The 15,338-nt window shown below is 40.6% G+C and overlaps 1 protein-coding gene across 2 annotated transcripts in view; it reads left to right on the forward strand.

Moving 5' to 3' along the window:
- Positions 1 to 243: 243 nt before the first annotated feature.
- The window catches only part of MOXD1 (monooxygenase DBH like 1), a 110,705-nt gene continuing 95,610 nt past the window's right edge, over positions 244 to 15,338 (forward strand). The window contains exon 1 of one of the 2 annotated variants that reach the window (XM_003932439.4): positions 244 to 609. In XM_003932439.4, coding sequence (XP_003932488.2) covers positions 346 to 609 — 264 coding nt within the window. In that variant the 5' untranslated portion in view covers positions 244 to 345. Of the gene's footprint in view, positions 610 to 5,478; positions 9,799 to 15,338 lie in introns of those variants that run through there. The other variant, XM_010343013.3, reaches the window with a different exon arrangement.

Genomic DNA, 15,338 nt, shown 5'->3' on the forward strand with positions numbered 1-15,338 from the left:
TCTCGGCGTCTGCCTCCTCCCTTTCTTTCCAGGAAGCCCCTCGCTTTCCTTCCCATCCAGCCCCGACCTCGGGGACCAAGTCAGGGATCGGGGAGGCAGGTGGATCCGAGGGAAGGGCCGGGCAGGGTGGGAGTTGGCAGGGCCGGGACCGGACGGGACGGGACGGAACGGGGCGCGCCCTGCCGGCCGCAGGGGGCAGGGAGAACGGGTCTTGCCCCTCCCGGGCGGGCGCGCGTCCGGCCCGAGGGGCGGTCCCTGGGCTCCCGCTCGCCGCCGCCGCTCCTCGTCCTGTCCTTGCTCCGCAGCGGCGGGAGCCGGGTGCCGGCGGGCAGGAGGCGCCCGAGGATGTGCTGCTGGCCGCTGCTCCTGCTGTGGGGGCTGCTCCCCGGGGAGGCGGCGGGGGGCTTGGGCAGGACCTACCCGCACTGGACCCTCCTCGACTCGGAGGGCAAGTACTGGCTGGGCTGGGACCAGCGGGGCAGCCAGATCGCCTTCCGCCTCCAGGTGCGCACCGCCGGATACGTGGGCTTAGGCTTCTCGCCCACTGGGGCCATGGCGTCCGCCGACATCGTCGTGGGCGGGGTGGCCCACGGGCGGCCCTACCTCCAGGTAAGCGCGTCTCCTCCCGGAGCCCGCTCGGCAGAGCCGGGTCGCGTCCCGACCCCAGCGAGGGCGCAGGTGCGGGGCGTCCCCGGGGCCAGGAGCTCAGTCTCGCCTGGCGCAGCCCCGAGCCCCCGGCCAGGCTCACTCTCACCTCTGCGGGCAGCGTCTGCGCTTCCCGAGCCGCGGAAGGCGCGCGGAGGCTGGGCGCCCTGGGAAGCCGAGCACGCGTGACCCCAGGCAGGTTTCCTTCTTTGAACACTTTCCTATCCCCAGCTCCCCACTTAAAAGACACCCCCCCACCCCCGCCTACACACCTGCAACGCATCCCCCTTCATCCCTGACGGGAAGGGAGAAGGACCTCAGCTTTGGCTTTGCGACCTAACGGGACAGCTCTCAGAGGAGGGAGGGGACAGAGCGCTTTAGCGCTTCGCGGACTTGATGTCTAGGAGTGGGAATCTCAGAACTTTCCAAATCGTGGCTATTTTGGAGCCCCCAGGCGCGGGGCTGATAACAGCTACACCATTCTCCAGAAGAAGGTCCCTAAGAATCGCTTAGGGACTTTGCTATTCCGAGAGCTGTTCAGAAAGCCACATTTAGAGACTAAAATAGAAGGTCCCCGTGCAAAACCTGTGAAGTGGCAAAACTTTCGCTTACTTTAATAACCAACAAAGTTAATTTGACCGCTGCTGATTTGCTTTGAAGGAGCCTAAGTAACCACCTTGCCTGTTCATAGGTGGCGCCTTACTAAACAGAAAAAGGAGAAAAAGATTGTGAGATGACCAAAATGATTAGGTGATTAGGTTTCCTGGACATCCTTGTTTAATCGTGACCAACGTTTGGATGGCGGTGAATGTACACACTTTGTTGCTTATAAAATTACATCCAAACATACAGCCCTTTGCTAAAAGTCTTTTGATCCATATGAAAACTCGTAATTGCTCTGGCATTGCATTAAGGCTTTGATAATTTTAAAATCGGTGTTCTCAGTGGATTTAGAGTGCATTTCTTAGTGATTTTATCCCTAACTTCTCAGTTCGATTTCTACACCGTTTAGACTGAGATAAGCCAACAAAATTGAACCCTGATTCTGGCACTGAGCCGTTAACTCTGGCAGGAAATAAAGTGACAACAATAAAAAGTTCAAAACCACTCTATTATCTATTTTTTTTCACAAATTAATCGTTTCTTCCCCGAAATAAGTAATTTTACAACTCCAATAAAATAAAGTTTATGAGGATTGCATTCTGCTGAAGTCACTGATGTAAATCTCCTGGTGCAGCATCTCAGACATTAACTTTATGAACCAAGGATTTGACCAGAAATGCAGGCCTCACTAGGGGAATGACTTATTCTCCTGGGATGTAAAGTAGACAATCCCCTATTTAAATACCTATTTGAGCCAATGTTTTCTAAAAATCGAAATTTTAACCGTTTGTTTCCGGTGAGGAGTATAGCATGCCTTTTAACTATCCTTGCATGTTCTGCAAAAGGGAGAATGAGAGCTCTTACTATGTTAATATTAAAATGGAACACATTTTGAATGTTAACTCCATGTTATTTTCCCCCAAAGAGTAGCGTTTCTAGAAAGCCCACGCAATTGTAAGTCAAATGAAAGGCCATGAGTAGAATTCTGATTCAACACGCCATAATAGGCCCACCACAAGGATAAACTTGCTTAAACTACAGTGTTTTCACCCTGTTGGTGAAAGATTGCATAAGACTTAATTAAGTACTCGTTAGATTGATTTTGAAACATAGAAATTTTCTTTAAGTAATTAGTGAATACACATCACTATGAGATAAATTAAGAATGGCTACATTCCCAATATATTTAATAAATAGGATTTCCCCTTCATTTTTATTCCTATGAAAATAAAATTAGTTTTACATGTAAAGGATGATCATTGTCTTATTTGGCTGACATATTTTTACCTTTCCATTTCCATAAACATTGTACTCGTTTTAAGGCATATAAAATGCATTAAAAGTATGCTATTCAATTAAACAGAAAGACAGTTTACTTAAAATCTGTTTAATAAGATGAAATACACCAAATACTATAAGTGAAAGAAATCTATTTCAGTTTTTATCATCCAGGCTGAATGATTCCATTTTCCAGTACTCGAAATTTAATCTTCTCTCTAGAAACTATTTATTTAAGATTCTTCATACACTAGTGTGAGAAAGGTATTTTCAGTAACTGTACCAAAAAGTAAATAGTATTATTTTTTCTTTTCATTTTTTTCAGACAGAGTCTCACTCTGTCTCCCAGGCTGGAGTGCATTGCCACGATATTGGCTCATGGCAACCTTCCCTCCTGGATTTAAGTGATTCTCGTGCCTCAGCCTCTCAAGTAGCTAGGATTACAGGCACTGGCCACCACATCCAGCTAATTTTTGTATTTTAGTAGAGATGAGGTTTCAGCCTGTTGGCCAGGCTGGTCTCAAACTCCTGACCTCAGCTGATCCACCCTCCTTGGCTTCCCAAAGTGCTGGTATTACAGGTGTCAGCCACCGTGCTTGGCCATAAATAGGATTCTTAAATGTAGCATATGTGATTCTATTAGTAGAATTTATATTTTGTGTGATTTTGCTCCCGGTGAGAACAACATTTATATAGAACAATGACACAAAATAATGGGCTCCTGGGGCATCAATATATGCATAGCAGCCACTAAGAGCTGGGCATTGATACCAGGGTGTATGATAATAACCTAAGTCGCTATCCTAGTCATCTCATCATGTGGCTTTTTTGCATATTTTATTTTATCCTTTTAAATTTAATTATAAACTAAGACTTCACTTTTTAAAAATTATTCTGATTTTTATTTTCCCAATTATATTAAACTCGTCTTTTCAAAAGGGTGTTAACTTCTTGAGAACTATATAAGTATACATTTTTATCAATCAGGTAGAGAATCGTTGGCTTACTGTCACAAGTCCAAATGTCTGTAGATGTCAGGAAAGAAATCTAAGAGTGACTGGAGGCCATTAACTTAAGTGAAACAAGCTAGATGCGGAAAGATAACTACTGCATGTTCTCATTTATAAGTGAGAGATAAAAAAATGTGTACACAAGGATGTGGAATGTGGAATGATAGACGATGGAGACTCAACAGGGTGAGGGAGTGGGAAGCTGTGGAGGAATAGAAATTACTTATTTGGTACAAGGTATGTTGTTTGGGTGATGGATACACTAAAAGTCCTGACTTCACCACTATGCAATCTCTGTGTGAAAAGAATCTGCACTTGTAGCCTATACATTTATACAAATTAAAAAATGAGAAAAAAAAGAGTGATGGGAGCTTGAATGGAACAGGGAGGATGTAATGCAACAGAGAGGAGACGGGACTGAGGGAACCAGGGGTTTTGTGAGCAAATTACTGTTATAAGGGAATGTAAATCCAGCATTGCCAGATCTTCTGTTTGTTCTATTTTTTTTTTTTTTTTTTTTGGAGAGAAGACAAAAAATTAGATTTTCTGTACTCTTTTCTCTCTCTCTCTCTCTCTCTCTCTCTCTCTCTCTCTCTCTCTCTCTCTCTCTCTCTCTTCTCTGTGTTTGTATAAAAAGATTCAAATTCTTAAATGCTGGCAACGATTCAACCATCATATAGTGTGCCTGCACACACATTCACATACAATTTCAGCTGGGATATATCTCACAGACAACCTAATTTGGGACTCAGAGAGAGGCTAATATTAATAAAGAATCAACCCAAATAATGAAAATTCATGAAAGGGAGACGGGCAAGTCCCATTTCTTTTTAGGCCAGTTCTATTCTACGCCAGAAAATGGGTCCAGCATTGGGGGCCTTGCCCACTGTTTTGGCTGGCTGTTCTTGTGTAACAAACTATCCCATACAGAGTAGCCTACAACAATGACAGCATTTCTTTTGCTCATAAGTCTGGAATTTGGTGGGGACAACTCCAAAGTGGGTGGTTGGAAGAATATGAAGCCTTGTTCCCTTGAAGTTATGGCTGGCAGTTGATGTTGGCTCTTGGTAGGGACCTTGCCTGGTGCTGTGGTAGGATCATACCCTCTCTATGTGGCTGCTCGACTTCATCACAGTACAGTAGTAGGTACCAAGAGGGGACCAAGAGGCCAGGAGGAAACTGGATAGCCTTTCATGACTTAGTCTTCTACTGTGGTCACAAACCCACTAGATTCAAGAGGGAATGCAGACTATCTGAACATCACATTGGAAAGACAGTCACATGGGAATTCAGCAGTGAAGCCCCAAGTCTTGAACTTTCTATATTGGGAGAGACTTTTTATTACTGATTCAATTTCATTACTCATTGTTGGTTTATTCAGGTTTTTTAGTTCTTCCTGATTCAGTCTTCATAGGTTGTATGAGTCAAGGAATTTATCTATTTCCTTTAGGTTTTCTAGTTTGTGAGTGTATAATAGTCCCTGATAATCTGTTGTATTTCTTTGGTATCAGTTATAGTTGTCTCCTTTTTCATTTTTGATTTTGTTTATTTGGGTATTATCTATTTTTCTTGGTTATTCTAGCAAGTGGTTCATCAAGTTTGTTAATCTTTTCAAAAAACTAACTTCATTTTGTTGATCCTTTGTATTTTTTTGTCTCTGTTTTGTTTAGTTTTGCTCTGATCTTTATTATTTCTTTTCTTCTACTAATTTTGGGTGTGGTTTTTCTTGTTTTTCTAGTTTGTTGAGGTGATTGTTTATTTGAAATTTTTCTACTTTTTGATGTAGGTGTTTTTGCTGTAAACTTGCATCTTAGCACTGCTTTTACTGTACCCCATAAATTTTGGTATATTATGTTTCCATTCTATTTAAGATTTTTTAAATTTCACCTTTAATTTCTTTCTTGATCCAGTGTCATCCAGGAGTATATTGTTTAATTTTCATGTATTTGCAGTTTCCAAAGTTCCTCTTGTTATTAATTTACAGTTTTATTTCCTTGTGATCTGAGAAGATACTTGATATGAATTAGATTTTTAAAAATTTTATTGCGACTTGTTTTGTGTCCTAAACATTTGGGCTGTCCTGGGAAATATTTCATGTGCTGATGAGAGGAATGCATATTCTGTAGCTGTTGGATGAAATGTTCTGTAAATGTCTGTTAGGTTCGTTTAGTCTAATGTGCAGTTTAAATCCAATGTTTGTTTGTTTGTTATTTTCCATTTAGATGACATGACTAATGCTGAGAGTGGGGTGTTAAAGTTCCTATTACTCTGTTGGAGTCTGTCACTTCCTTTAGATCTAATAATAATTGCTTTATGGATTTGGGTGTTTTGGTGTTGAGTGCATATATATTTAGAATTGTTGTGTGTGTAAATATATATGCAGCTCTTGCTGAGTTGCTCCCTTTATCATTACATGATAACTTACTTTGTCACTTTTTAGTGTTGTTTACTTAAAGTATGTTTTACCTGATATAAGCATAGTCACTCTTGCTCACTTTTGATTTTTGTTTGTATGGAATTTCTTTTCCATCCTTTAATTTCAGTTAATATGTGGCTTTACAGGTGAGATTAGTATGGTAAGCAGTGTGTTGTTAGGTCATATTTCTGAATCCATTCAGTCAGTCTGTATTTTTAAGTGAAAATTTTAATTTGTTTACATTCCAGTTTATTATTGATATGTGAGATCTTATTCCTCTTATTTTATTAATTGATTTATAGTTGTTTTGTGTATCCTTTGTCCCTTTCTTACTCTCTTGTTTTTCATCATTGTGGTTTTGTGGTTTTCTGCAGTGGTAACATTCTAATCTTTTCAATCTTGCGTGTTTGCTCTAGTCGTTTTTAAATTTCATGTGTTTTCATGATGTTAGATATGGTTCTTTCACTTTTGGGTGTAGAACTCCCTTGGCACTTCTTGTAGGTCTGGTTTAGTGGTGATAAACTTCCTCAGCTTTTGCTTGTCTGGGAAAGACTTCATTTATCCTTCATTTTATAAAGAATAACTTTTCTGGGTATGGCATCCTTGGTTGGCAGTGTTTTTTTCTTTCAGAACTTTGAATATATCAGCTTATTCTTTCCTGACCTATAAGGTTTCTGCTATTAGTCTAGTCTGATAGGGGCACCTTTACAAGAAACTCTGTGCTTTTCTCTTGATTTTTATGAGTGTTCTCTGTGTCTTTGACTTCAATATTTTGACTTTAATGTGCTGAGCAGAAGAACTTTTTAAATTGTGTCTATTTGGAGACCCCTAAGCCTCTTGTTTCTGGATGTCTAAGTTTTTTGCAAGACTTGAGAAGTTTTTATTCATTGTTTTGTTAAGTAGGTTTTCTAACCCTTTCATTTTCTCCTCACTGTCTCAGATCCTAATTCAAATATTTGGTCACTTTATAATGTCCTGTGTGTTATGTAGGCTTTGCCCATTCTTTTTTTTCCTTTTTATTTTTGTCTGAGTTATTTCAAAAGACCTGTCTTCAAGTTCTGAGATTCTTTATTTTGCTTCATCTAGTCTATTGCTGAAGTTTTAGAATGTCTTTTGTATTTAGTTCAATGAATTATTCATCTGTGGAATTTCTGTTTGGTTCTTTTTTTATGACATCTGTCTCTTTGGTAAATTTCTCATTTATTTCCTGAGTTGCTTTTCTGGTTTCTTTGCATTATTTCTCAGTATTCTGTTGCATCTCACCTAGCTTCTTTAAAATCAATATTTTGAATTATTTTTGGGGGAAGATTTTTAAAATTTCTTTTTGATGACAATCTGTTGCTGGAGAATTATTGTGTGCCTTTGGAGATACCATATTTCCTTATTTTTTTTCATGTTTCTTGTGTCCTTACATTGATAATCTGTGCATCTGAGGTAGCAGTTGCTCCAATTTTTTGAATTTGCTTTCATAGGGGAAGACATTTCTTGAAGATGTATCTATGGTGTTGGCTGGGTAGGGCACTTTGGCCTTGACTTTAGGTGTGGGCAGTTGTATAGTCTCTGTATAATTTTTCCAGCTACATTAAACAGTGTAAGTGGTGTCTGCAATTTCCTCGGTGGTTTAGGGTGTGATTATTAGTGGAGGTTGTGGTGAAGTTTTGCTGGGAACTAGGACATTAAGTGGGCCAGTCTTTGGGCATCAGTAGTGGCAGCAGTGGGTTGACCACTAGCCTGTCCAGGTCCTGGGAATGTCATGGTGGGCCAGGATGATAGGCAGGTTATCATGCCCCTGGGTAGCAGGTGTGCTGTGGGCAATGGCAGTCGATCTGGTGGGACAGCTTTCTGGAACCCCAGTGGTCAGTGCTGGTGTTGGTGATGTCAGTGATGAACTGTGCAGGCCAGCCCCCAATCCTACAGATGGCACATGAAAATGTACAGCTGCCTTTTTGTTGGGGTGGCAGGGTCACTTCCAGTGGCTCATGTCTCAGCCCGACAGTGGTGTCTGTGAGTAATGAGTGTCAGTTGGGCTCCAGGGATATGAAGGTGCAGGGCTCTTGGGCCCCAAGGCAGGACTCATTTTGGCAGAAGCAGGGCCTCCATAATGTCACTGTGCTGCAGCTGCTTAGGACGTGGGGTTTGCAGAACTCAGCATGAGCTTCCTCTCTAGCACAATGCCATTATGTGATCTCCAGGCAGTTCTCTATGTTAGTTTTAGGGCCTATGAGAGTCAAGGGGCTGTCCTGTGGCTAGCATTGTAGAATTCTGTGGCAGGAATGTGGACCACTTGGTGTCTCTCACTTACCCTTTCCTCACTTTAAAGAGCCTCCCTGGGCTCCTAGGTGATCCCAGCCAAGTGGCTTCCTTGCTTTCCTCTCATTCCTTGCTTTCAGTGACTCCATCACTTCTCTGTTGAATTCCAGTATTCTCTCTGAGATGATCTATTCAAAACGTGATTATCTAATTGCTATTTCAGCTCCTCTCCCTGGAAAAGGTGAGTACCATCAGGTGCATGTAGTCAGGCATCTTGAAGCTTCTCTACCACCACTTTTGAGTACCTGTCTACATGCATTCGTTCTCTCTTGGCAAAATTGGGGGCAATTTTTATTCTCCTTTCCTTTTCCCACGCCCTGCTCTCTGACACACAGACATGCACACTCACACACACACACACACACACACACACACACATACACACTCCACTCACAAGGAGTTGGAAGCAGTTGGTAATTTTTAAATTGTCCTTCTATTCCATACCCTCTCCACCCTAGAAAAAGACTTCTGAATCTCAGCAACCATATGTTTTTCAGTGGTTGCCAATCACTAATTCAGGGTTAGATCCAATGAGACTACCTCCAGAGGGCAGTGTGACATTTACTTGCAGACTTGTGGAGTTACAAAATCTACTAAAAAATACAAAAATTAGCCAGGCGTGGTGGCGGGCACCTGTAATCCCAGCTACTCAGGAGGCTGAGGTGGGGAGAGTTGCTTGAACCCGGGAGACGGAAGTCGCAGTGAGTCGAGATCACGCCACTGCACTCCAGCCTAGGTGACACAGTGAGACTCCATCTCGGGGCAAAACAAATCAGATTTTACTTAAGGCCACAGACCCTTTAAAACTATATCCAGGGACCTGGCATATGGAAATTTGTGCTGCCCATTTTAACCTTTCTGACTCTATCTGGAGATATTTTCTCAAAGAGGATATTAACAGATATGATCAAAATGGGAAAGAAAAGAGAAATGTGGTTGTAAAGTGAAGCCTATCTCAGTGTCATCTGTTAGATAAATTGTTCTGGAGCAGCTCATGCTTGTGGAAACATTTCCCTTGGATGCTGGGGAGGTCGGTTTCTACGCTGTCTTTAACAGAAGTGCCAGGGGTGAGGTGGGAAGCCATCTCCTTTTGCACTGGCTTTTCAGAACCTCACTATTTTGTCTCAGTGAATCAGTTCAACTTTCATTGCCCTGATGAATTCATGTCCTTTCCTTCTTCTGTGCCCCTTTTTGATACATAGCAACTCCACCCCCATCCGAATCATTTAGCAAGTGAGTGCCCATTTGAGGCAAGTAATGCAGCTGATGAATGCTGAGTTTGTGTGAATTAGAGAAAAGAGCAGCATTGTTGGATATGCCTGTTGAATTTGCACAAAAATTGATTCACCCTTCTTATGGGGGTATACATCGCTGGTGAATGGAGGCTGAAACATGTTATCATTTCTTACAGGTTTGCTTGCTTGTCTCAAAAACTGAGGCCTTCTGTGATGTGAAGTGTCTTCAGCAGCAGGGTAATTGCTGCCGGGCCACTCGCTGAGGAAGTGCTTAGAACTGATTTGGAAATCATAGAAAACAGTGAGCATTCTTTGTGGTTAACGATGTGCTTCTTTTAAGTGCACCCCAGCCAACGGCAACAAAGAAATGTTTGGAAAGCAAATTGAAAGGCTGTAAGGGAAAGACTAAGAGAGCGTACAATCCTGACACAGCTCAGCTGGTGCATTGTTAAGAAATTTAAATTTATAAGTCTTCGGATTATGCCCCCCAATTTCCAGACAACGCAGGGACCTCTCCAAGCGTCATGCTTTGTGCAGTAGTAATAAGGACACATGCTCCAGAGTAACCCTGGAACACAGGTTGATGCTCTTCAGCTGTATGCTTCTCCCTGGCAGAGCAGATGATTTCGTAATTAGCCTGAGGAAACAGGCAGCCCTAACAGCCAAGGAAACAATGCACCTGAATTAACAAACGAAGTTCAAGGCTTTAGGCAAACGAGCTGGAAGGAGAGGCAAGAGTAGAAAGTGAACGGTGGTTTATTGATTTTTCAATTGTCATAGAGCCTTATTAAAAATAAAGTTACTGGTGAAAGGGGTGAATTTATTACACATTGTCGTATTTCTGCAAGTATTTGATTCATATGTAATACAAAAAAACTGTGCCTATGGATGACTCACAGTGCTTTTTATTGTAACTTAAAAAAAATTGGTAAAGAACTTTTAAGCAGGAAAAACATTTCTCCAGGAAGCTTCTTCTAAATCTCTTTCTTTTTAACTTGTTAAATTTCAGTAGAAAAAAAAAAGCTGTTCATAAGGGCACTGTATAGCAATATATGCAAAAATGTCAGCAAAAATAATTTCAAAGGATAATTTTTATTAACTGTAACCTAGGGGTTATATATCTGAGTATCATACAGATCATGTACAGATCAGATTCAATTTATTATGAAGGTCTGTCTTATTCATCTAATTTAGCCAAACATTGTAAGAAAATCTTGACAGCATTCTTGCTTTTTGAGCTAAATGTCGTTGATGTTTTGTGCATTTACTCCCTGCCTCTTAAGAGCTCATACTTTGGTTGATTCCCCTCAGACTTCCCACTCTTCCTTGCCTCTCCCCGTAGTGTTTCAGGTGAGTAAACGAAATCTTAGGTAACTATTAAATGGCTTATTGGAGGCCATACAGATCAGTAGCCTGGATTTATTTCCTCTGTGTCCTCGTTCTTCTCCTGAAAGCAAACTGAAAATTAACAAGAACATATGTTAATTTTCCTCCTAAACAGTGAAAGAACAGGTATGATCAGATACATTTTAAACAGATTGATAAAATGAAATCATATCATTTCTCTTACTGCTGTTATTCCACTATAAATGGCATACTTATACATTTCCATAATACGATTTTTATGGTTTTTCATTCATCATATGCCATACCTTGTGAAAAGTCTTTACTGTGTGTTCTCATGTAATTCTCATGATAGTCCCATGAGGTCAGTATCTCATTTCTCTCATTTTGTGGGGTTCCAGGTCACACCGCATGGCAATCGTCTATGGATGTCATATGGCTACTTCAGTAAAATACTCAGAATGTTGGAATGTTCATTTAGTGAATATTTACTTGTATTGTGGTGGGCGGGTAGCAGTAAACAAATAAGCAAGAGAAAAATCAGAAAGTGCCAAGTGCTGTGCAGATAATGAAAATGGACTGATGTGACAAGCAGTGTGTCTGTGTGGCTATTTGGGATCAGGGTGCGGATACTCAAAACATGTAAGAAAACAAGTGTCCCAAGTTTCGAAGGTTGTCTTTCGACGTTAACCGTAGTGTGTACAATTCAAAACATTATATACTATGAAGAAGATCATTTGGCATGGGCATCAAAGAACTCAGTACACCTTGAATACAGGAAACTACCTACCTGGGGAAAATATAATTAATGTTTTTTCAAATGTGTCTGAACCGCATGAGCTCTCTCTTCTATTTCTGTGGCATTGTTACACACATGCTTAGTAAGCTCAGCTAGAGTCTTTTAAGCTTTGATCTAGAGACTTGGTGATTTTATAGCAATTTCTTTCTTAATACTAGGCATGGATGTGTTTTTTCCAGATTCTGTATTACTTCTCATCAATAATATTAGAGAACTAAAGTCTTTGAGAAGATAGATCAACAAAAAAGATGTATGTCTGGGGAAAATTTCCATCTTTCATGCAATTTTTAAACTAAAACTTTGAAATCTCAAGTTTCTTAGGAAAAACTAAATTTCCTCCCTTTTTTTCCCTATGAAGTGTATACATTGAAATCTCACTTATAAAAGGAAACCCATGGTAGGTAGATGCTAGCCCTCCTGATACTCGGGAGACCCAGGTCCTTTCGGATAGGGCCAAAATGAGTTCATACTATGGCAGATTGCAGTCCAGTAACGAGCAGGCAGAGTTTTAATAGAGAAGTGAGAACTGGGAAAGATACTTTTTATTCCTTTGTCAAAATTTCAAGTTCATCTGCACATTAGAATCACTTGGAGATGTTTTAATAATTCCAGTGCCCAGGCATCCCCACCCCCCACCAGTCAAAGCACAATCCCTGGGCGGTGGACAGAGGCATTAACGTATTTTTCAAGTTTCATTGATTCCAATGTTGGGTAAGTTCAGTAACTACTGACCTATGTGGTTAGGTTCTTTGGTAGGAATTAGGCAACTCGACTTGCAGGGATATGGAAAATTCCAGGCATAGGGTGTGGGGATACAAAGCAAGATTCCACACACAGCCATTCAGAGTGACCATCTGATGTTTTAAGCAAGGGCTAGCATATGCTTGCACACTTCAGATTATTTTTTAAGAAAGGAAAATAAGCTGGGTTTTCCTAGCATGGAAACCCTTCTGGGATAAGCTTAACGAGTTTGTTGATAACTCTAAGTATTTTCTCTAATTTATATAGTGAGGGCTGGGCACAGGGGCTCACGCTTATAATCCCATCTACTCAGGAGGTTGAGGCAGGAGGATCACTTGAGGCCACGAGTTTGAGGCTGAAGTGAGCTATGATTGAACCATTGCACTCCAGCCTGGGGAAAGGAGCAAGACCCTGCCTCCAAAATGCTAATAATAATAATTTATGGACTGAGACAGCAATTGTTGAACTGAGGGTGGAGGTGTGTTTCAGAATATTCTGAACTAGGAACTTTTCTTTCTTCCTCATAGCCTCCTCCCATTCCTACACACCTTTTGTCAACTGGTATCAGCTGCTATCTTTCTAAGCAACAGGAATAACGGCACACACAGAGTTTAAAATTTAACAGTTACGTGTGGTCACAGGGCATCAAAGCAACGTTATTTGGTCTCATTAGTAAATGAAAGTCCCAGGTAATTCTGAGCTTGTATTTAAGCCAAGAGAAGTGTTCTCCAAAATCTTTTGTTAGAATCAACAGTGACAAAATGGACCCCCTTTTTATTCTGAAAAAATTTCCAGCATCTTTCCGGTTATGTAAATAGATATCCTTTCCCTTTCCTCTCCATTCTCCAAGGTTACTAATAAGCAGTGAAATGCCTGCAAGCTATAGTTGCAGAAGGGAGGAGGAGGAAGAGTAGCAGCAGTGGTGGATAATTAGTACCTTATTAGAGTATGGAGGAACATTTGCAAGTCGATGCTGTGTCAATGCTGCCAGTTCTTCTGGAGGTACCAGGAACAATTCCATGTGCTTGGCAGATGTTCAAGAAATATCAAGCAGGATATCTTCTAGACAGGGTGTGAGTCCCAGCACTGCTGCTTCTTATTCATTTTGTGGTCCTTGGAGAACTCCTTAACCTAAGTGACAGTTTCCTTCTGTGAAGAAGGGAGATCGTATTTAACTCATGGGCTTTTCTGAGGATTGAATGAAATAGGCGTGTTAAACTCTTAGTAGAGTATGTGACACACTGAAAATACTCAATAAATACAAGATATTATAATGAATCCATCGCTTAGTGTAATGAGAGAATGGTCAGAAGACCACATGAAGACAAATATTCCAGCTTTTTAACTTAAGGAAAAGGTCTGCACTGAATGTATACATGGGAGAGATTATAGTAATTTTTGCAAGAAATTTGAAGTCAAACTTTAAGCAATTGGTTTGTGAACCCCTTGGAATCATTAATGACTAGAGACCAGCATGGTTTCAGTACACACAGACTATACAAGGTGGCATTTTCTTTTGCGTTTGATTTGTTGGACCAGTAGATTACGGTATTAAATATAGATACATCTGAGTGATAGTAAGGTATGTTTGCAGGGTTTCTCATCATATCCTTGTAGAGGATGCACTAAAAAGTTGAATTAGTTATAATCATAAATATTTAAAACCCATACCCCAAACTTTTTTTTTTTTTTTTTTTTTGAGACGAGTTTTGCTCTTTCGCCAGGCTGGAGTGCAGTGGCGCGATCTTCACTGCAGCTTCTGCCCCACTGGGTTCAAATGATTCTCCTGCCTCAGCCTCTTGAGTAGCTGGGATTACAGGCTTGTGCCACCACACCCAGCTAATTTTTGTATTTTTAGTAGAGACAGGGTTTTGCCATGTTGGCCAGGCTGGTCTCAGATTCCTCACCTCAAGTGATCCCCCCATCTCGGCCTCCCGAAGTTCTGGGATTACAGGCATGAGCTACTGTGTCCAGCCCCAAACTCATTATTAATAGACTGTCGGCATTAGGTTACCTAATGAGGACTTAAAAGATAGTGGTATTCTAAAATAATCATAGGAAACTAAAGTTAAAAATTCATTGAGGGTACAAGTAAATAAAGTTCAACAACTCTTAAAAAATGATCTATCTGTGTATGTACAAAGTATAAAATTGTACTTAATTGGAATTCATATGAAAAGACTCTAAATATTAGTTCATATTGTATTAGCTCAATACAGTATGGCTGCTAAACAGATAAATGCAATGTTAGCCTATAAATTGTACTGTTCACATCAAGGGAAGTAATATTGACGTATCATCCCGTCTTAGACTGACTACACCAGAGGACTCCTTCTGGAAATAGCTTTTAATGGACATGTGGATAATTGGAGAATATCAAAGAATTGCATGATGAGTGAAACCTTGAGAAATCTGAGTACCTGGGGAGTGAAAAACAGCTGAGAATATTTTACTTGAATAAAGACATAATCATTGTCTTTAGAGTAGTAGTGGACGATCTTGCTCAGGAAAGGTGGATTAGTTCCTATTTATTAAGCCCCCGAAGAAAGAAAAGAAGACCCAATAAATATACAATAAAGAGTAGAAGAATGTAGCTTACTATAAGGAATACATTTTTGACAATCAGAGGTATTAAATTTGAGTGGATTGCCTTGTAAGATTGTGAGGTTGTGAGCATTATCACTGGAAGTATTGAATACTGTGTGATCATTTCTTAAAATATTTTTGAGACAAATTCTCCTTTGGTGGGAACTGGGATTATGTATCTTTCAGTTTATCTTCCAACTTATGCGTGATGCTAAAATTACTTTGCATTTACACTTTCAGGTTATTCAAGAAATGAATAAAAGGGAAGATATCAGCAACTATAACACTGTCTGTATTATTTTTTCACCTGCCTCAAGAAGTTCACCTGGTATCTGGATAGATATGCACTGAATCATTACAACGGTTATGAG

This window comes from Saimiri boliviensis, chromosome 4, assembly GCF_048565385.1.
Source record: "Saimiri boliviensis isolate mSaiBol1 chromosome 4, mSaiBol1.pri, whole genome shotgun sequence".
NCBI lineage: Eukaryota > Metazoa > Chordata > Mammalia > Primates > Cebidae > Saimiri > Saimiri boliviensis.